The sequence below is a fragment of the Dipteris shenzhenensis genome, chromosome 2, assembly GCF_047967505.1.
Source record: "Dipteris shenzhenensis isolate YYH24624 ecotype China chromosome 2, Dip_SZ_1.0, whole genome shotgun sequence".
Classification (NCBI taxonomy): Eukaryota; Viridiplantae; Streptophyta; class Polypodiopsida; order Gleicheniales; family Dipteridaceae; genus Dipteris; species Dipteris shenzhenensis.
This window is the reverse complement of record NC_141597.1, coordinates 30,054,160-30,075,392: the sequence shown is the minus strand read 5'-3', so window position 1 is coordinate 30,075,392 and position 21,233 is coordinate 30,054,160. Positions and strand designations below refer to the sequence as shown.

The 21,233-nt window shown below is 44.5% G+C and overlaps 1 protein-coding gene across 3 annotated transcripts in view; it reads left to right on the top strand.

The window, feature by feature from the left end:
* The first annotated feature begins 843 nt into the window (after window positions 1–843).
* Window positions 844–21,233, top strand: part of LOC147904601 (uncharacterized) — a 121,982-nt gene continuing 101,592 nt past the window's right edge. For 2 of the 3 annotated variants that reach the window (XM_087387568.1, XM_087387553.1), the window contains exon 1: window positions 845–1,094. In XM_087387568.1, coding sequence (XP_087243694.1) covers window positions 923–1,094 — 172 coding nt within the window. In that variant the 5' untranslated portion in view covers window positions 845–922. Of the gene's footprint in view, window positions 1,095–21,233 lie in introns of all 3 variants that reach the window. The other variant, XM_087387560.1, reaches the window with a different exon arrangement.

Below are 21,233 nucleotides of genomic sequence, written 5' to 3'. Positions count from 1 at the left end.
CTTCTTAGTTTCTTTGTTGAAGAGTCCATAGTTCTTACTTCTTGTTGTATTTGCCTTTAGCTCCCTTTCTTTTTATAGTTGAGATGAGACACATCCTCAAATGTTGTGACCCCATGTGATTCGTCCACATGGAGTGCTAAGGGATGGGCCCAGAATTATTGCCCCAGCGCCACCACGTCATCATCGCACCACCACATCCTCATTGCGTCGCATCCAAGAGAATTAGTCAGTTACACTGCCATCACTGCCACGACATCATCATGTTGCCATCGCCAAGAACTAGACATTGGCACTATTGTTGCCTTTGAATGGGCGGGACATTGTCTAATGAAAGTGGCCGGATCAGATGATGAAAATTCATCCTGCATCGACCTCCGACCTTTACGGCGGGGTTAAAGGCAAGGACACGTCACAAGCATACGTGTGCCTCATCATGAATATCGTTAAAAGGTCCAGGCTCGACTGCCATTTTCATAGAGAGAATCAGCCCATATTGAATGCTACTAGTAAAAGTAGGAAGTAGTACCCAGTGCCCACCATGCAATCTGAAGCATGCCCGTCTTGTTGTGTCATGTGGCTATTGTCTATGCCATAGCATCAGTGTACCGCACCATGCAATCAACCACCTGCCTCACTCTGGAATAAGCTAGAGTTGAGCAATGATGGCTAGAAAAGTACACATGGCAAGCATACCGTGTGCCACCGCATGAGCTTCATCATGAGTATCGTCATCACTCATCGCAAGGAGAGAGGAGAGCTCAAAAGTCCGGCCATCTTTCCAAGCTCCCATTCATCAGCCTCCATGGCTGGCCATCCGCCACCGACCTCGTGTCAGGCAAGCTTGTGCCACCTCATCACCTCATCGTCATCACCTCATCATGAGATAGCTCCATCCTTCCAAGTTCCCATTTCATGAGCCTCCATGGCTACCGCTCCCTCCCTCCTCTTGCTGCTCCTCGTCTCCTGTCTTGCTTTTCAGCTCTCTCTCGCTCACGATGGACATCCTCCCGAATCTATCCCTCCTGATCATCACCTCGCCCGGGTTCAACTTGCCAAAGACTTGGAGAATTCCAGAACTCGCCTCTCTGCTCTCGGTAGGCCACCGTCACTTTCCATACCGAGTTCTGCTGTCCATATCAATTCGAACTTTAGCGTCGCCCGCCTGCAGCTCGGATTCTCCACGCAAAACCCGTCAGCGAAGGTCGCTTTCCTGAAAAGCAGAAATGATCAATATGAAATGTGAGAATAAATACTCACAGTCTTCCCGTATATGAAATTAAATAACACCCTAATGCTGGCTATTTTGTAGATTCTCATGTACATGTCCTGCAACGGAACCGCACTCCTTATTCTAGTTTGCGAACAACTTTATCAGTCGCCTCGCCCTTTATCTAACAAGTACCGGGTTTCCATTTGAGATTATCACCATGCACAACACTACGATGCTTTTGGCTGTCAATCGAAGGTGCTGGGATTTAGTGCCAGCCGAGTCCTGTACTCATGTCGTAGTTAGCATGTGACCAGAAGCGAACCATAACGATAAATAATTTGTGACACAACCAGAGAGTGGAAGTATGGGACGGATATGAAACGGAATAATGTTAAGGAATAGCCATTTGTAAGGTTGAATATAATGGATAGATTCTACAACTATGAAGATATCTACTGTTTTCAGAAACAGCACTGAATTTGACCCAAATGTTTCATTGGGTGTTGTTACTTGGACTCACAGCAGCTCCAGCCTTGGGCTGATAGATAAGAAGTGGAAGATAGAGACTGACGCTTTCTGCCTTCCAAACTTTCTCTAGATAGTTCTAATTGCAACAAGGAGTATGCATGGTTTCTCATGCTTTACTTCTGGGTTCGAGTTACTAGGAAGGGAAGATCAGGAAGGGCACATCATCAGACCTGGGAACAGGGAAGGGCACATTATCGCCACGTCATGATCTCTCCCCCCATCAAATGACATAGGTGTAAGCACGCTTTTCATTTTTACACATCAAAAGTATTGAATCAAGATTTTCGGTTCTAAAATTCTTTACTGATCTGAATTACTTATAAGCTCACAATGTAACACTTTTTACTAAACCTTCTCCTTTGCGACGGAGAGCTAGGAAAGGAGCAAATTGTGAAAACAAGGCCTTGAACTTTGTAGTTTTTCTACCATGAGCCTCCACAGGATATCTATTTCAGATTTCAGAGTGGCTACAGTCTGTCATGATGTTTGTTTTCTCACCATATGTATGTAGTTCTCAAAATTTTGATGTTAACGTCACAGATTGGAAAGTATTCGTGTCATCTCGAATCATTCTGGATGGATTCATCGTGGAACTCATGATTAATACAATTATATCATTATCCAGCATATAATGTCCCTTCTGTTGTCAAGGGCAATTCACTATCTGAAACCAGAGTTATTTTGTCAAAGTAGAGCAGGCTTTAGAGTTGCAAACGCATGATTGTCCTGAAATACATGCCAGCATTGAAGGTGCCTCAATCACTAGAGCGTCGACTCTTGACATTGTTGCTCACATGGTAGGGGCATTGGAGAAACCACTCGTGGGCCATGGTTGTCGTTATTGCAGTGTATTTATGTATGAATGCTGCTCTCTGCCTCATGTATTGGGGTCGAATAATGGTAGAGCTTGGCATCATAAATGAAGGTGTGTGCATGACTGTCATATCGATTATGTGCTCATTGTGGTGGTGAGCTGTTCAGAATTCCGAATCTCTTGACATTACGCAGGTTTGGACTACAATTGGCCTGTTCCTCAAACAGGAAGGCAACTTTGAGCGTTTGTAGGATTCATAGTCTTTCTTAAGAAGTCAATGAGGGATTAATCATTCGAAGCTAACGGTTCCTTTGACAAAAGTCCTTAAAGGACGTGGACTGCGGTTCAACAGTCCTATTCCCTGAAATGAAAAGCTTGATAAGGCTTTTCAGAATTTCAAGATGAAGGTGAAAGAATCACTTGTACTGGATCCTAGCCGACCATCTTTGGTCAAAGCTAATGCTAGTGATTTTGCAGTCGGTGTAGCTTTATTTCAGGAGGACCGACCTGTAGCTGTTGATAGTAAAAAGCTAGATGATACTTAGGTTCAGTGGCATACTCAGGAAAAAGAACTATATGTGGTTATTCATGCAAGGAAAGCTTGGAGACATTATCTGTGTCTATCCAAGTTTGTTGTATTGACAGACCACGAGTCTATAAGAACATTTGTGATAGGCCTAAGTTGAGGGGAAGGAAGGGATTGGGCTGAATTGATGCAAGACTTTGACGTGGAGATTAGGTATCACAAGGGTAGCTTCAACAAGATTGCCCGATTCTTTGAGTTGCATTGGTGAGGTAAACTCTTTGAATTTTACCGAGATTGGAGCTAACCTTTTTGATTCTCTGAGAGGGCTATGTCTAACTGACAATCATTTTGGTCGGTATTGGCATCAAGTCCAGACGAGGAGCTCCAAACTTTTAGACCAAGACTAAGGGATTCTCAGGTGGCAGTTGGTCAGTTCTACATGAGGAATGGTTTGCTGTTCCGAACTAGAACGGCTTGTGTTCCTAATGACGCCGAGATTAGGAGGATCCTATATGAATGTCATGACGCTTTGACTGCCGATCATCCAGGAATTCAGTGAATCTATGACTTGATAAAACGGACACTTACGGGCCTAAGATGAAGGTTACAGACTATGCTGTAAAATGCCAACAGTGTATAGTGAGGTGGAACACCTTAAGGCTAGAGGGTGATTGCATCCTCTAGATATCTTCGAAAGTAAAGGGAGAGTATTTTCACGGACTTTGTTGTGGGATTACCACAAACTCATCAAGGGCATGATGCTATTTGGGTAGTGGTAGATAGGTTGACAAAGATGGTAACTTGTAAGATAGGCACCTTTGTCAACCACGATGCTATTTGGGTAGTGGTAGATAAGTTAACAAAGATGGAAAAGGTATATCCCAATGATGGAAAAGGTATGTCCCGAGGCGAGATTGGAGAGAGTGTAGGCTATCTCATGGGCTATCCATAGATGCCACTTATACCTTGGTATGAGCCTTGCAGGCCTAGTTATAGTCAGTTAAGACTATTGGTATAGTTAGTTTATGTACCATCTAGGTCAGCTAGGACACTTAGTCCAGTTAGGGCAGTTAGCCCTAGGTTTTTGTTATGTTGGCTCTCCCTTGAGCCTCCACACTTCAGTTTTGCAGCAATCTATTACAGCATCTCGTTTTTCTCCATTGTGCTTCCATTTTTGAGCTTCCATCGCTTTCAACACCCAACAGTGGTATTAGAGCAAGTCAAGAATGCATTCCCTCAGCCATTGACAGCTTTCCCAAGCTGTTTGGCAGCCTCTAGAGCCCTCATTTTTGCTGGTCTTGCTGGTTTTCACACTCCCACGAGTGTTTGAGACCTCTCCAAGCACTTCTGTTGCGAAAAACCTCATTTTGTCGCGAGGCATTTGTACGGAATTCCGTACCTGCCATGAAAAATCCGTACACTTGTCAAAAATTGTACGGAAATCTGTACACGTCAGAAACTGTACAGAAATCCGTACACTTGTCAGAAACTGTACGGAAATCCTTACATCTGTTACAAATTGTAGGGAAATCCATACATTTGTCAGAAAATTCTGTACTTGTGTCCGGTTTGTCAGAAATTTAGTACATTCACTGCAATACGGGCTGCCTCGGGGTGAGTGCCAGTCATTTCTCAGGTTTTCCAGCATTTTGGAGCTGTCTCTAGCTGCGCGTCAGCATTTCGGAGCTGCCTCGAGCCACGTGCCAGATTTTGGAGCTGCCTCGAGCTGCATGCCGGCGTTTGGAGCCATTTGGAGCTGCTGAATTGATCCGGAGACTGCTCTTTGAGCCCTTCCCTCCTCATTTGGCATCCCTTTGCCTCGGGCTGCGAGCTTCTCTCCATTGGATCTCTTTCACTCCATTTGTACGTGCTCTCCTCCTCGTGGGAGCACTTCTTTTGCTGTAATTCTCATTTCCAGCCCTCATTTGCTCGCTTTCAGAGCCTGTCATTGCTGTACATCATTGGGTAAGCCATTGTTGCATTGGCTTTTTCCAATTTGTTTCATTTGCATTTTGGAAAGGCCTCGTGTTGCCTTGGAAGGCCTCGTGTTGCCTTTGGGGATTTTTCTTGCAACAAGTACACCTTGGGACAGCAGAGTCTTTTGCAGACATAAACTTTGAAGCTTGGGCAGTTTTTTTGGCACTTGATTCTGAGAGGCTGCCTTTCTCTCATTTGCTTTGCTAGTTGGTGCATTTGCCTTGTATTTCAGCACCATGTCTGGTGGCAAAGATGATTTGTTTGGGCTGATTGGGGCCGATGACAAGCTTGATGGCACCAATTACCCCATGTGGTCATACATGATGGGACATGTTTTGGACGCCAAGAATCTATTTCATATTGTTTGAGGTTCTGAGGTTAGGCCTATACGCACTGTTACTCGTGCTACATCTGCAGCCTCTGCTTCTTCAGGTGATGGGTCTTCAGGTGATGGTTCTATTGCTACAGCCAGGACTGTTGCACCTCCTGCTCTAAGTGCTTTGCCTCCTTCACAAGAGCAAATTCAGTGGGATGGTCGTGATGCCAAAGCACATGCCTTGATTGCTCTTTCAGCGAAACGGGTTATTATCCCTCATATTTGGTCTTGCAAGACAGCTAAGCAAGCATGGGATCAGCTTGCATCTTTGTATCAGGTGCGGAATGAGGCGAGGGTTGCCTATCTCCGCATGCAGTTGAAAGATTTAAAGCTTGATGAGGGTGGTAACATGGATGCCTATCTCACTAATGTGAAGGATTTGAAAGAGCAGTTGGCCAACATTGATGAGATTATGCCTGATTCTCAGCTGGTTTCTAATACCCTTGATGGGTTGCCTGATTCATATCAAGGCTTTGCTACTACATTGAGGTTGGTTGTAGGGGGTGATGCCAATCATTTCTCATTTGACCAGCTTGTTGCTCTTCTTCTTCAGGAGGAGCAAAGTGGTGTGAATCGCAATGCTACTATGGCTAGTGATCAAGCGTTTGCTGCCCATCATAAACACAAAGATAAAGGCAAGGTTTCAGCTGGAAAGCCCTCTCATTCCCATGTTGATCATTCACATGGTGCCTCTTCTTCAGGGGATAACAAAAGAAGAAGAGATGTAACTATTGCAGGAAACCTGGGCATGATATTTCTGAATGCAGGAAGCGCATAGCATCTGAAAAGAAAAAGAAAAAGGAGTCTGGTCTTGCAGTATCTGGTTCTTCTAGTGCAGAAGATTGACATGAGTCCACTAATTTCGCACAAGACCACCATTGGGCTTTCCTGGTTACATGTCAGTATAATCTTGATGTTCATGATGCTTGTATGGCAGTTTTAGATGTTCGTGATGCCTGGTTCTTTGATAGTGGTGCTAGCAAGCACATCACTTCTTACAGGAAGTTATTCAGCTCATTGGAGCTTACATCTAAGGGGGGCAGTGTCACATGTGCCAATAATGCATCACATACCGTGAAAGGTATTGGGCAAGTTGCTCTTACTTTTGTCTCTGGTGGTATTGTCACTCTAGAGCATGTGCTTTATGTTCCAGGCATTCGTACGAACCTCATTTCTATTTCAGCCATTGCTACATGTGGCTTTCAGGTTATTTTTGATGGTGTGAGGTGTGCAGTGTGAGATGTTACACATGCCTCTACCCTGGTTTTGACTGGCACATTGTCTAGCGGTCTTTATAGACTTGATGCTTATGATAGATGTTCAGATGATGATGCTGCACTTGTCGATGCACATGCCTTTGCTATTGATTCTACCATGGCAGATACTCATTTGTGGCATGAGATGTTTGGTCACCTCAATTCTGGAGCCGTGGTGAAGTTATATAAGGAAGATATGGTTGTGGATCTTCCCAAAATGCATATGCCTACCAAACATGTTTGTGAACCATGCTTACTTGGTAAGATGCACCGTGCTGCGTTTCCCAAGGATGGAGAGTTGGTGCTTCACGTAAGCTTTATATGGTTCATAGTGATGTTTGTGGACCCATGAGGGTTGCAGCTCTTGGGGGATTCTACTATTTTGTTACTTTTATTGATGATTTCACCAGGTACACTTGGATTTTCGCATTGAAATCCAAGTCTGATGTTTCTTCATGCTTCAAGCACTTTATTGCCTTGGCTGAGAATGAGAGTGGGCTGCACATTGCTCACATTAATACAGGGGACGAGCATTTTTCGAGCAAAATCTTCCAAGCATCTGAGTGAAGGAAAAAGAAAGCTTCCAACTATGCAAAAATATGGCAAAAATGGATCAGAAGAAAACATAGTTTCACTTAGAAATATGCAAAGTATTATATCAATGCATATTTTATAAAAAAATGTTTACGTGAATCTTTAGGAATGGTGAGAACATAATGGGATGGCTTTTAAAGAAACCCACATGTAGAGTAGGCTTCTCTATGAAAATTCCCTTATGATCCTTCTTATAACTTTTACTTAATAGGGGGTGACATTGAAAAACCTCTCTCAACCTATCTTCATGAAAGGGTTTCTTCAAAGAAAACTCATTGAAGCAAGCCATCCAGGTAGTTTCGCCAGCAAAACCCCTTTGAAGTAGGTCTTCAAAGGTAGTTTCGCTGGCGAAACTACCTTGGACAGCACTTTTAAAAGTGACATAACTTTCACATCCAATGTCCAAATATAGTCATTCAACCACTCAAATTGATCGGAACACCCCATTTGAGCACATTTATGGGGTTATATTTTGGAAAATCTTGCATATATAGTATTAAATATTACATGTATTTTATGAGAGTGATATATAAGACCAAGTTAATACTTATTTATAGTAATTTAAACTTCTTTAGAAACATGTCCATAAATAGCTTGTTATTTATGCTATAAAAACACTAGAAAGATATTGCCATATGATATAAATATGTTCATAAGTAAATAAATATGTATAGTATTATTACATTGAGAGTGATTATGAGGGATGTTTCTTAAAGGAATTATTTTTCAACACATTTTTAAGGTAATAATAGGGGTACAAAGGGATGTCTATAAATAAGAAAATTATGTTGTGTAAAAATGAATGAGTGACTAGTAGTCTCAGATATTTTTATGATAAAGGGATCTATTTCTAGTGAAAATAAAAGTGTTAAAACCATGTTTCCTAAAGAAATACTTTTTTTAAAAAACTCTTGAAAACACACTCGGATAAACCTGCTCATAGGTTTTTGCTCGTAAAATTGACGCATCCCATTAATACAGAGAGGGGGGGTGAATACATGTCGAAGGAGTTTGCTGTTTTTTTGGCTTCTCGTGGCATTAATCATCGATGCACGGTACCTTATACTCCTCAACAGAATCCCGTGGCTGAGTGGAAGAATAGATCAACGATGGAAATAATGCATGTTGAAAGGCAAACATTTGCCTAATAAGTTGTGGTTGGATGCGGTCATGTGTGCAAATTACATCTTGAATAGATGTCCTATGAAGGCATTGCAGACTATCACACCTTATGAGGCTTGGACGGGTCGTAAGCCTCGCATTTCCCACGTAAGCCTCGCATTTCCCACAGGAGGACTTTTGGATGCTTGGCTTATGCTCAGGTGCCTTCACAGAGACGCACTAAGTTAGATGATAAAGCTGTTAAATGCATTTTTCTTGGGTATAGTTCAGAGAGCAGGGGCTATAAGCTATATCAGCTATCAGCCCTGCACGGGCAAGTGTTTTGTCAGTCGGGATGTTGTGTTTGATGAATCTTCCACTATGCCTTTGCTGGACTGTCAAAAACAGCCCGTTGTTGATGCCCCGGACATTTTTGACAGCTTGATGCCTTTGTTTCCGTCCAATGCTCGGGATGATGTTCCATCTAAGGTTGTCCCTCCTCCATCTGTTGGTCATTTACAGCCCCATGTGCATGCAGAAATTCAGCCTGATATGCCTATCATTGATCAGGATCATTTGCACCGGGCTCTTGACTAGGAAAGAGCAGAAATTCAAGAGCTTAAAAAGGTATCACGTTGGCTCCTTGACACATTAAAAGACAGCAAACAAGACACTCCTTTGCCAGCCCGTACGAGAGCAGCTGTCCGGAAAGAGCAGCTAGTTTTGCTGCTTATGCTTTGGTTGCTACAGCATGCAATGAAGAGCCATTATGTCATCAAGATGCCTTTCAGAATGATTGTTGGATGAAGGCCATGCAAGCTGAATTGGATTCTATCCATCAAAATGACACTTGGGAGTTGTGTGATTTGCCTTATGGCAAGAATGCCATTGGAACTAAGTGGGTTTACAAGATCAAACGGAAAGCTGATGGTTCAGTGGACCGTTACAAAGCCCGTCTTGTTGCTAAGGGCTATGCTCAGCAGCATGGCATTGACTTTGAGGAGACTTTTGCTCCCACTTCCAGGATCACTACCATTCGCATTGTTATTACCTTTGCTGCCCACTTTCATTGGCAGAGACATCAGCTTGATATTAAGACAGCTTTCCTTCATGGGCATTTGCAGGAAGAGGTCTATGTTTCCCAACCTCCTGGCTTTGAGGTTGAAGGTTATGAAAGCAAGGTATGCCGCTTGAAAAAGGCCCTCCATGGATTGAAGCAGGCATCTCGGGCTTGGTATTCGAGAATTCATTCTCATTTGCTCACACTTGGCTTTCAGAACAGCCCTACAGAGGCTACCCTTTACATCCGCAAGCGTGGGACAGATTTGCTGATTTTAGTCTTTTATGTGGATGACATGCTTGTAACTGGGACACATGCTCAGCAAATTGCAGATTTTAAAGTTGATTTGCAGCAGACGTTTGCTATGCCTGATCTTGGTCTTCTGCACTACTATCTGGGCATTCAATTTGCTAGCAGTGAGGGGGGCATTTTGATGTCACAATCCAAGTACATTGGACAGCTTTTGCAGCGTTTTCAGTCTGAGGATTGCAAGCTAGTATCCACACCATTAGAGACTGGTTTTTACTTCTCTTCTGAGGATGGCAGCGGTACATGTGATGTCATTCTCTATTAGCAGGCAGTTGGTTGTTTGATTTACCTATGCCATACGAGACTTGATCTACAGTATGCTGTCTCACAGTTGAGCAGATATATGCATAGCCCATCTATGCACCATTGGCATGCCGTGAAGCATGTTTTCAGATATCTTAAAGGCACTCAGCATTTAGGCCTTGTTTATGGGGCTAATACTTCACTTGTCATGCATGGGTTCACTGATAGTGATTGGGCTGGTTGTTTTGACACTCGTGTGTTACATAGTGGCAACTGTTTTATGCTTGGTACTTCATGTGTTTCTTGGTTCAGCAAGAAGTAGAGTGCAGTTGCTACTTCTAGCTATGAAGCTCAGTACAGAGCGGCTTTTACAGCTATAGTGGAGTGTGTTTGGCTTCGGAAGCTACTTGCAGATCTTTGTGCATGTCAGACTTCTTCTACCGTCATCTTCACTGATAGTCAGAGTGCTTTGGCTATTGCACGGAATCCAGTTTTCCATGCTCGCACAAAGCACATTGAGGTTCACTATTACTATGTCAGAGAGCGATTATCAGCATGTGATATTGAGTTGTCTTATGTTCCCACTGAAGACAACTTGGTAGATCTTTTTACGAAGACTCTACCTCGACCTAAGTTTGAGGCTTTTCGGCAAGCTTTAAACTTAGTACCTTTTGTAACTTGATCTGTTGTACTCTGTACAGTCATAGGTTGCTATATCCTACGGGACAAACATGTGCAACCATGACACTAGATATTTAGTAATCTTGAGCCATGTCCAGGATACTTCAGCCCATACCATGGAGGGGGGTTTGTAGGCTATCTCATGGGCTATCCATAGATGCCACTTATACTTTGGTATGAGCCTTTCAGGCCTAGTTATATTCAGTTAGGACTATTAGTACAGTTAGTTTATGTACCATCTAGGTCAGTTAGGGCACTTAGTCCAGTTAGTGCACTTAGTCTAGTTAGGGCACTTAGCCCTAGGGTTTTGTTGTGTTGGCTCTCCCTTGAGCCTCCACACTTCAGTTTTGCAGCAATCTATTACAGCATCTCGTTTTTCTCCATTGTGCTTCTATTTTTGAGCTTCCATTGCTTCCAACACCCAACACAGAGAGTGTTCCGAGGCACACTTTCAACATGCTTTCACAAAATCCCTCCTCTCTGAACCCCTAGTCAAAGCAGCAGCTTTATATGCAAGAGTCTTCTGTGGAGTCGTTCTCACAATATTTGAGTAGGCTGGATTTGAGAGGCTATAGATCATGATGCTCTCTTGCATGATCCAATGAAAGAGGTGCACACCACATGACATCATACTGGCTGAGTTCGCAGCCCACCCCATGCATACAAATCTTTCGTTCGAGATCATCACAAACTTAAACAGGGTCCAAGCCTTCTATGTGGGTGTCCTATGAGATACGTGGGAGATACCACTGCCTCTTTGAGAACGGGTTGTTGAAAATGGGGAGAGGGTGAGAGACACATGATTGGAGACAAAAGCTGAGGCATGAACTTATTGTTGGGGTAAAGGCACATTGCCACCCTTTAATTGTTACGACCGCTATGACTGTCCTAAGACAGTCATAGGGTGAATACCTAATCCTAATAAAACCTTTGAGTTTGTGGTGTGGCTCAAAACATTCTTACACACCCACACTCCTTGTGTCTCTGTCTCCGACTGTTCCACTCCCCCCTTTCCCTCACAAGTGGTATCAGAGCCACCCTCCCTCTCTCACTCTAGTCTACCCATCCCCTCTCTTCCAGTGTTTCCCTCGGGCTCCGTGCCCCTCGTCTTCGGGTAGCTTTGTTGCTCGATTCCTGTCTCTCTCTCGATTCTCAGCTCGTGGCGGCATTTCCATCGCGGGGCGTTTCTCCTTTCGGTGCAAGGCAGTCGCGACCAGCGCGACCAGCCAAGCAGCCAGTCGGCTGCAGGGCGACCAGCCGCACGCCCGCCAACCAGTCCCGCCATAGCCCGCAATCAGAGAGCGACGGCTGCAACAGCAACCGTACAGTGGTTGCCCAGCAGCATCCTCGGAAGAGAAATCAGGTATAGGGTACAGCAGGTACCCTGCGCAGGTACAGAAGGTACAGTTGCACAGGCACAAACAGACTTTGTTTGGGGAAGAAGGAAAAAGTGAGAGCACTCTGCTCTTTTGCGTGGTACTTGCAAGTACACACAGGTACAGAAGTACAACTTGATGCATTCCCGGAATTTTCAGTTTTAAAACTGTGTTTGAGGTACAGCAAGTACACTCGTGTCCCTCGTGCTTGAGGTGACTAGTGCCACAGTGTGTGGTGGTTGCACAGTTATTTTTCGGGAAGGTCAGATGCCTTGATTTGCAGAGGGATTTTATGCTTACACTGAGTGCAAATCTCAGTTTTCGGGTGACTCTTACAAGGGCTTTTGCCTGGAAGTGTATGCAGTGTATGCCTTGAGGCAGTGTGGAGCCAGGGTGCCCACATTGGTCTTGTTTCCGCAGTGTACTCAGTGACATTTCTTGTAGGTCACATTCTGTGTACGACACTTTGAAAATCTCAGTTGAGCCACGCTTGGCTAGGGCGCATCGAGTTTTACTCGGTCCCTAATTGTCCATCGTTGACAGTGCTCAAAAGATTTTCTCTTCAGTGTTTGTACATTGGGATCTGTGTTGTTATTGTGTACACAGGGCAGTTTATGCATCACATTGTCAGGTGATTGTGCCAGAGAACTGTATTTTGTATGCTACCTCAGTGTTGAGGTGTTTTTCACTTGGTACAGGTGTCAAATCAAGGGGCTTTTGCTCAGATTTTGCTTGTGAGCACTTGAGTTACTGTTTGAGAACTTCAGATGCCTTTTATCCCCTTGGCAGAAGGGTGATTGGTTGGGATTTGTCCCATGCTTTGTTGCAGGTTTGTGACAGGCTGAGGTGTTTGGAGCTTTTTTCAGTGGACAAAACAGTGTATGTCAAGTGGTTTATGCATATAAAATCAGTGCAATACCTCATCTGAGGTGGGAGAAGTGTCCAGGACAGCAGTGTTTTGTGCTTCGTCAGATGATGATGCACTGATAAAACACTTGTGGAACAGCTGCAGCAATTCTGTAGTTACTGGTTTATGCCTATTTGAGCACAGTTCAGTGGTCAGAAGGCACAGTGACTGGAGGGAAAATTTTCTGTTTTGCTGCAGGTTTTTTTTGACAGTAAAAAACAGCACTGTTGTGAGTGCTCCTGGCTCTTGATAGAGCAGGTTTTTCTGTGTAAACAGAATTTTTTATTGAGTCTTTTTTTGACTTACAGGGAGTTAGGCTACTTCCTCTACTGATATGGCTTCAGGGGGAAGTGAATCCTCTATGCTGAACATTAAGAAATTGGAAGGGGCACACAATTATGCATTATGGGCAGAGCAGTGTTTGAATGTACTTCTGCTAAAGAAGATTTCTAAGCCCATAAGGTTGAAGGGTGTCCAGCCATCCGGAATGGCAGATGATGAGTGGGAGGAGCTTGATTTGTCCGCAAGGGCGTCAATCATGCTCACTCTCACTGATTCATTGGTTTTCAATGTTCAGGCAGAAAAGACCTCTTATGGCCTATGGTAGAGGCTAGAAGAGTTGTATGCCCAAAAGAGTTCAGCCAGTAAGGTTTATTGGTTGAAGGAAGGTACAGCTATGACCTCACACTTGAGTGAGTTCAATGCCATCTTTACTCAGCTTATTGCACAGGGTTTGAACTTGGACGAGGAGTTCAAGGCTGCATTTTTGCTATGTACCCTCCCTGAGAGTTGGGACACTTTTAAGACAACCCTGTCTAATTCAAATGTCACTCTTATGTATGCTGATGTGGAGAGCTCTCTTCTCATGGAGGAGATGAGCAGGAAGAATAATGCGGGCAGCAAGTCTTCCAATGCTTTGCACGTACAAGATAGAGGTAGGACTTAGCAGAAGGGGAGATCTGTTGGCAAGTCCAAATCCCGTAGTCAGTCCCGTGGTAAGAAAGATATTGAATGCTTTTACTGTGGCAAAAAGGGACACGTGAAGTCTAAGTGCAGATGACACTGATGCAGTGAATGTTGCAGCAGAGGACAGTGACAGTGACAGACATGATGTATTATGTTCTTCTGCTGTAATTGCACATACATTGGTTGTTGATGGCCATGACATGCACACCTGGCTCTTGGATTCAGGTGCTTCCTTTCATGTTACGCCTCATAGGGAGTGGTTTACTTCCTACACAGGTACTCATGGAGTTGTTCACCTTGGGAACAACTATGCATGTCAGATTGCAGGGATTGGCAGTGTACAGATAGTATTCCCTGACAGACGCATATTTATGCTTGATGGTGTTCGCCATGTGCCGCAAATCAAGAAAAATCTGATTAGCACTGGCTTGTTGTGACAGTGGTTACCACACCACATTTGGGGATTCCAAATGGGTGATTACCTTTCTGATGGCCAGGTTGTAGTGGCTGAGGGTTATAAGAGTGATACCTTGTACCCTCTTTATGTTTCCAGTGTAGGTAATCATGTTGTTGCCATAACCGAGCTGCCGAAGGTTTCATTGTGGCATAGCCGGTTGGGACACATGTCCGTTAAAGGAATGCAAGAACTGTCACGTTTGGGTTATCTGCCGTCTCTTTCATTTTCAGATTTGCCTACTTGTGATCATTGCATTTTTGGAAAGCATTCTATGACTCCTCATAAGAGGAGAACTCCCCAGAATAGAGCATTGCTTGATCTAGTGTACACTGATTTGTGTGAGATGCCACAGCTATCACTAGGGGGTGCAAAGTATTTCATTACTTTTATTGATGATGCCACATGCAAAGTGTGGGTCTATTTCTTGAAGCATAAGAGCGATGCCTTAGATGCTTTCAAGAAGTTTGTCGCTCAGGTTGAGAATCGGACAGGATGCAGGCTGAAATGCCTCAGATCCGATAATGGGGGTGAGTATGTGTCACATGCTTTTGTACAGTTATGCGAAGCTAAGGGCATTAAACAGGAACTCACAGCCCCTCATAATCCACCTCAAAATGGTGTGAGTGAGCGGATGAATCGAACTATTCAGGAGAAAGTTCGATGTATGTTGTCTTATGCTGCATTGCCCCATGGCTTTTGGGCAGAAGCCGTGCAAACAGCAGTTCACCTAATTAACAGGTCGCCGAACAAGGCTTTGGAGCTGAAAGTGCCAGAGGAGGTGTGGTCTGGCAAGCCACTTTCATACAAGCACTTACGTGTGTTTGGTTGCAAGTGCTTTGCTCATGTACGCAAAGAACTGCGCACCAAACTGGAGCCAAAGTCTTTCAGATGCATCTTCATGGGTTACGGTGACGAAGGTGAAATGGGATACAGGTTATGGGATCCTGTCAAACGGAAGATTATACGCAGCAATGACGTCATCTTTAAAGAGGATAGTGTACACAAAGAACCCGTGCAACCTGTGGAATACAGGAGGGTTGTTTATGATGATGTCGGACAGCAAAGAATGCCCATTAATATGCAGCAGCAGGCTGCTGTAAATAACCCTGTTCAAGAGGGTATTCAGGCTGAAAATCAGCCAGACAATTTTGCCAATGATGCACCACTGGATATGCCAGCAAATGGCGCTGTAGGACAGCCAAATATGGTGGTACAGCCACCCGTCCTGCATGACGAACAGGCTAGACAGCAGCCTAATACGGAGCATTTTGTTAGGAGGAGCAACCGTGTACAATGGCCTCCTGACAGGTTTGTTCTTGGAGCCAATAATGTGGCTGATTTTATCATGCTGACAGATTGTGGTGAGCCTTCCAGCTTCAGGGAAGCTATGGGAAGAACAGAGAAAAGGAAGTGGGAGAAAGCCATGCAATCAGAAATGGACTCCCTACTTCAAAATGATACATGGGACTTGGTGCAGCTAGCTGCAGGCAGAAAGGTTTGGCCATGCAAGTGGGTTTACAAAGTCAAAGTGGATTCAAATGCTTTACCGAGGTATAAGGCCAGATTGGTTGCCAAGGGATTTAAGCAGGAGAAGGGCATTGACTTTGATGAGATCTTTTCCCCTGTAGTCAAGATGACTACTTTGAGAGCAGTGTTAGCTCTTGTTGCTCATGAGGACATGGATTTATGTCAGATGGATGTGAAGACTGCTTTTCTTCACGGAGATCTCCATGATGAGATCTACATGAGTCAGCCAGAGGGATATGCTGTTAAAGGAAAAGAGAAGCTTGTGTGTAAGCTCAAGAGGAGCTTATATGGACTCAAGCAGGCACCAAGGGAATGGTACAAGAAGTTTGATGCCTTCATGCAGTCCCAAGGGTATCATAGGTGTGAGACCGATCACTGCTTGTACACCAAACGGGCAAAGGATGGCAGTTTGATGCTACTCATTCTATATGTGGATGACATGCTGATTGCCAGCAAATCTCAGCAGGAGATTAGTGCTTTGAAGAAGCAACTGCATAAGTCTTTTGACATGAAAGACTTGGGTGATGCAAACCATATACTTGGTATGCGGATTATTCGTGACAGGTCCAAGGGACTTTTGTTTCTGTCACAGAAGGAGTACATTGGCAAAGTACTGCAGAGGTTTAAAATGGAGGGGGGGAAGTCTATTAGTACCCCGTTGCCTCCACATTTAAAACTCAGCCGTGAGGACAGCCCCAGATCAGATGATGATAAGGCTGAGATGGCCAAGGTTCCGTATGCATCTGTAGTTGGTTCTTTGATGTATGCCATGGTTGCCACTCGTCCGGATATTGCTTTTGCGGTGGGAGTCATCAGCAGGTATATGGCAAATCCAGGCAAGCGGCACTGGGAAGCAGTGAAAGGTGTCTTGAGGTATCTCAAGGGTACCAAAGACTTGTGCATATGCTATGGTAGGCAGGATGCATTGGTGCATGGTTTTACAGATTCAGACTATGCAGGGAATGCAGATAACCGGAAGTCTACTACCGGTTATATTTTCACATTTGCAGGAGGTGCTATATCATGGGTGTCTCGGTTGCAGGAATGCATTGCACTGTCAACCACTGAAGCTGAATATATTGCAGCCACTGAGGCTTGCACGGAAGCAATATGGCTTACTCGGCTGGTGGGAGATTTGGGCATTACAGGAGATATGCCAGTTTTGCATTGTGATAGTCAGAGTGCTATCATGTTGGCAAAGAATCCGGTCTTTCATCAGAAGACCAAGCACATAGATGTGAAATACCATTTCATCAGGGAGGTACTGGAAGACAAGCGGCTTGAGCTTGTGAAGGTGCATACTGATGATAATCCTACAGATTTGCTCACTAAGAGCTTGCCTACAGAGCGGTTTGCACATTGTCGCCGCATCATGGGATTAGGTTGAGACCATTCTTATTTTATGGTCTTGTATACAGTGACTGTATATTGCTGTAATTTTTATTCTTTTCTCCCCTTTAGGCACATTGGCCTTTAGGTGGGAGGTTGTTGGGGTAAAGGCACATTGCCACCCTTTAAATGTTACGACTGCTATGACTATCCTAAGACAGTCATAGGGTGAATACCTAATCCTAATAAAACCTTTGAGTTTGTGGTGTGGCTCAAAACATTCTTACACACCCACACTCCTTGTGTCTCTGTCTCCGACTGTTCCACTCCCCCCTTTCCCTCATACTTATGTTGATAGATAGATAGATAGTGTATTACAGCAAGTACATTGCCTCTTTTATAGGCTGGGCAAGCGTTATCTTCCCACACTGATACCTCATAGATGAGGTCAGACACAAGAGAATCTAGATCCTATAATCTAGGGGAGGAATCACACCTACCATATGAGGTGGCACAAGTGGCCTCAAGACTCTTCACACTCACACAACTGTAGGACACTCCTAGGACTCTAGGACCACTAGGACCACACACACTAGGACTCCGATTCCAACAAACCCCCCTTCGGAGCTAGGGTGAAAAACTATGACATCATCCAAACTATGCATCCCAGGCAATCTCAGAGGCTAACAGCTGAGCATAATTCAGAGGTTGAATTAAGCACTCTCATGGCTTAGGTGTCAACGTGATCAGAGACTCAAATCTGAGCATGGATGCATGACCAACTCATCGGTCTAGGGAGTACACCAACATCCTGGAACTCGGCCAGGCCTGATAAAGGAAAGACATAACAACCCCCCTGTCTCCTAACTGGGTACATGGAAATAAGTGGAGCCTTTTATAGGACAAGGCACACAAAAATGACAAATTATTACATCATTTTAGGGGGACTACGCAGGCAGAGTACCTAACACACATGACTCTAGAAAGCCCACTCTTCATCTATCACCTCATGGAGGGATAGACCAGAAATAGCAGCAGTGCAGGCTTGTTCCTCAGGTCCAGAAGGTGTAGCTTCATCGTCTTCGTCCTCGCTCTGCTCCGCAACTAGATTGGCATGTTCTTTGGCTTGTACCTTTGCCATTTTCTTGAAGCAACGATCCTCTGGATGGCCAAGTTTCTGACAGTAATTACATTTAAGAGGTTTTCCTTTCTTCGTGGGCTTATTCTTGAGAAAGAATGCTTTGCCAGATTCGAAGGAAGATTCTGCTTTCTTTGTAAGCCTACGGTCCTCATCAATGAGATGAGCTACCATATCCTTAAAGCTCATATTGCGGCTAACTGTTAGGACAACAAGGATCTCATTGTACTTGGAAATGTCTTCAATACTTGAAAGAAGTACAGCAACTTGATCATCATCTTCAACAATGGCTTGGATGGCAGATAATTGTTGGAGAATTGACCCAAGATTGCTCAAGTGTTCATTGAGGGTTTCAGTTTCCTTCATCTTGAGCTTGAAGAGTTTTTGTTTGAGAAATACTTTGGAATTATTGATCTTATTTCCAAACAAATTCTCTAATTTTTCCCAAACGTCATTTGCTGTCTTATCAAAATCCACATGGTGGATAAGGTTGTCAGCTAAAGCTAGGCCAATGATAGCCATTGCTTTATCATATTGGTTCTCCCACCAACTGATTCTAGCATCATCACCTTGGGGTTTTGGCTCCTTGCCATTGGTGATATTCCATATGCCTTCTCACATAAGAAGAAGCCAAAGTTTTGTTTGCCAAGTTGGGAAATTGCTCCCTGAGAATTTCTCGATGAACGAGGAGTTTTTTATGCTATCCATTGGTGGGAAGGTCTTAGCTGTTATTACAGCCAGTGTCTACATCCCTTACAATGTTTACTCAGATTTCAAAAAAGGTTCAAATTTTACATGGTAGAAGCTTCAATTATGCCAAAGGAAGACACAGGACAGAAAAGCCCTAAATTTTTGGGTTAGGGTTGCTGCAAAATTAGGGTTTGCAGAAAATTGGGGCTTTTCTAAATTTCTGACAGAAGAGTTCTCGTTCAACGGTTGGGAATCCTCACATCATGAAAACACCCAAAAAATTCGAGAAGTTGAGCATAAATTGTAAAGGGGCGAAAATTAGGGTTTAGGGTAGGAAATCGGTCACGAACAGGGCTTGTGGTAGTCAAAATGACGACTGAATTGCTGCAGCATCTGATCCATTCCGACTGAGGGAATTACGCAAGGGGAGCTGCAACGTGGGTAGAGAGGTGCAGCGTAGAGCAGCAGTTGCGTGGGCAGGAGCTGTAGTGTGGGCAAGAGCTGGAGCAACAGCGTGGGCAGCTTCGGGTCAGTAAGAGTTGCGTTGACGTGCGAGTCGATGGCAACGGCCCTCAGATCGTCAGTCGCCAGTACATGCGAGATGCCGCCAAATCATCGACGGATTTTGACACCTTCATAGGAGCTGTCGCAGGTCTAGCTACGTGGGCAGTAGGAGAAGTTGCGTGGGCAACTAGAAGCAGCATGGGTGTACGGGCACTTAGCAGGCTCAAGCAAGTAGAAGATCCGCAGGATGGCGGGCAGAATGGCGTAGCATCAGGGAAGATAGCGGAGAGGCGGCATCAGCAATGGGCAAGGCGTGAGCAGATTGCGAGGGAGGCCGACTGCTTCAATCTGTTGCTGGTCGGCAGCTTCTCCAGATCTGGTGGTGCATGCAGCGTAAGTAGAGGCAGCAGAAGAGTGGCGCAGGTGTGGCAGCGAAGGATGGGCAGGACGCTTCCTCCATGACGAGTGCTTCCCCTTTGCTTTCGCTCCCCTTCATACGCAGCTATGGAAGGAAGGTGTGCAGCTCTACGGTGATGAAGCTCATCACCTCAAGGAGAGGCTAAGGAGAAGAGGAAATCACGAGTAGCTACAAGAGGAGCTCACGAGGAGAGGAATGCCATCAGGCAGGAGCTTCAAGGTGGCTCTGATACCAACTGTTGAAAATGGGGAGAGGGTGAGAGACACATGATTGGAGACAAAAGTTGAGGCGAGACACATGGCAGTGGGGGTGATAGTTGCAGATGCCAAACATCTTTTGGAGATATCAGAGCCCACTAGATCTTAGACACTGATCAAGGCTAGAATGCAGTGCATTCTTAGTATCTTCAATGTTTCTTACATCTCAGCATTATACCGCAGGTACTTCAATTGTTTCATTCACATTATTTGCACTTTAGGGGGGTGGTAGGAGACGCCTCTAGTTGCCCTACAGAGGGTGTATTTCACGATGTATTCAGATTTTGCTCTCGTAGGCCTTTTTGGTCTTTTGTAGACGTTAATAAACCTTTTGTAGATATGATCTGAAGGTCAATCTTGGTAAAACCAAGGTTATGATCTTCAACACATCTAGGGTAGTAATGCATCAAGAGCAGTTTACCCTTGACAGGTTGCGGCTGGAGGTCGCCACATCCTACACTTATCTAGGAGTTCTTTTCTCTAGCCCGATTTTCATGATTAGACTAGTGATTGAGTAGGGGTTACACTGCACTTGCCGGCCTTGAGCGACAGTGCTTTCACTCTCACTTCTAGGATCCATAGACCAAGTCTCCTCTTTGATTCTTTGGTCTGCCTAGCGGGCATATAGCTGGGGCTTGATTTATCAGAGGTGGACTGGGCTAGAGTGGAGAGGCTGCAGGTTCTCTTATTGGCATGGATGGCCGAGAATAAGCTGTTAGTTCCATACTAGATCATTTTGGCTGAGTTCGGGCTCCCCCCACTCCAACTTGATGCAACATTCCAAAGTGATTTCTCTCTCTCTCTCTCTCTCTCGCTCTCACACACACACACACACACACTTTTTTTTTTTTTTTTGTGGGAAGAAATCTTTTCTTGCTAGAAAATAATTACATTCATAGTTACTTCAAAAGCGAAGTAGCTACTACTCAACTAAAGATCTCAGTATAAGCTGTATACACATCCTGATCAATCAAACGAGTCTGAAAACA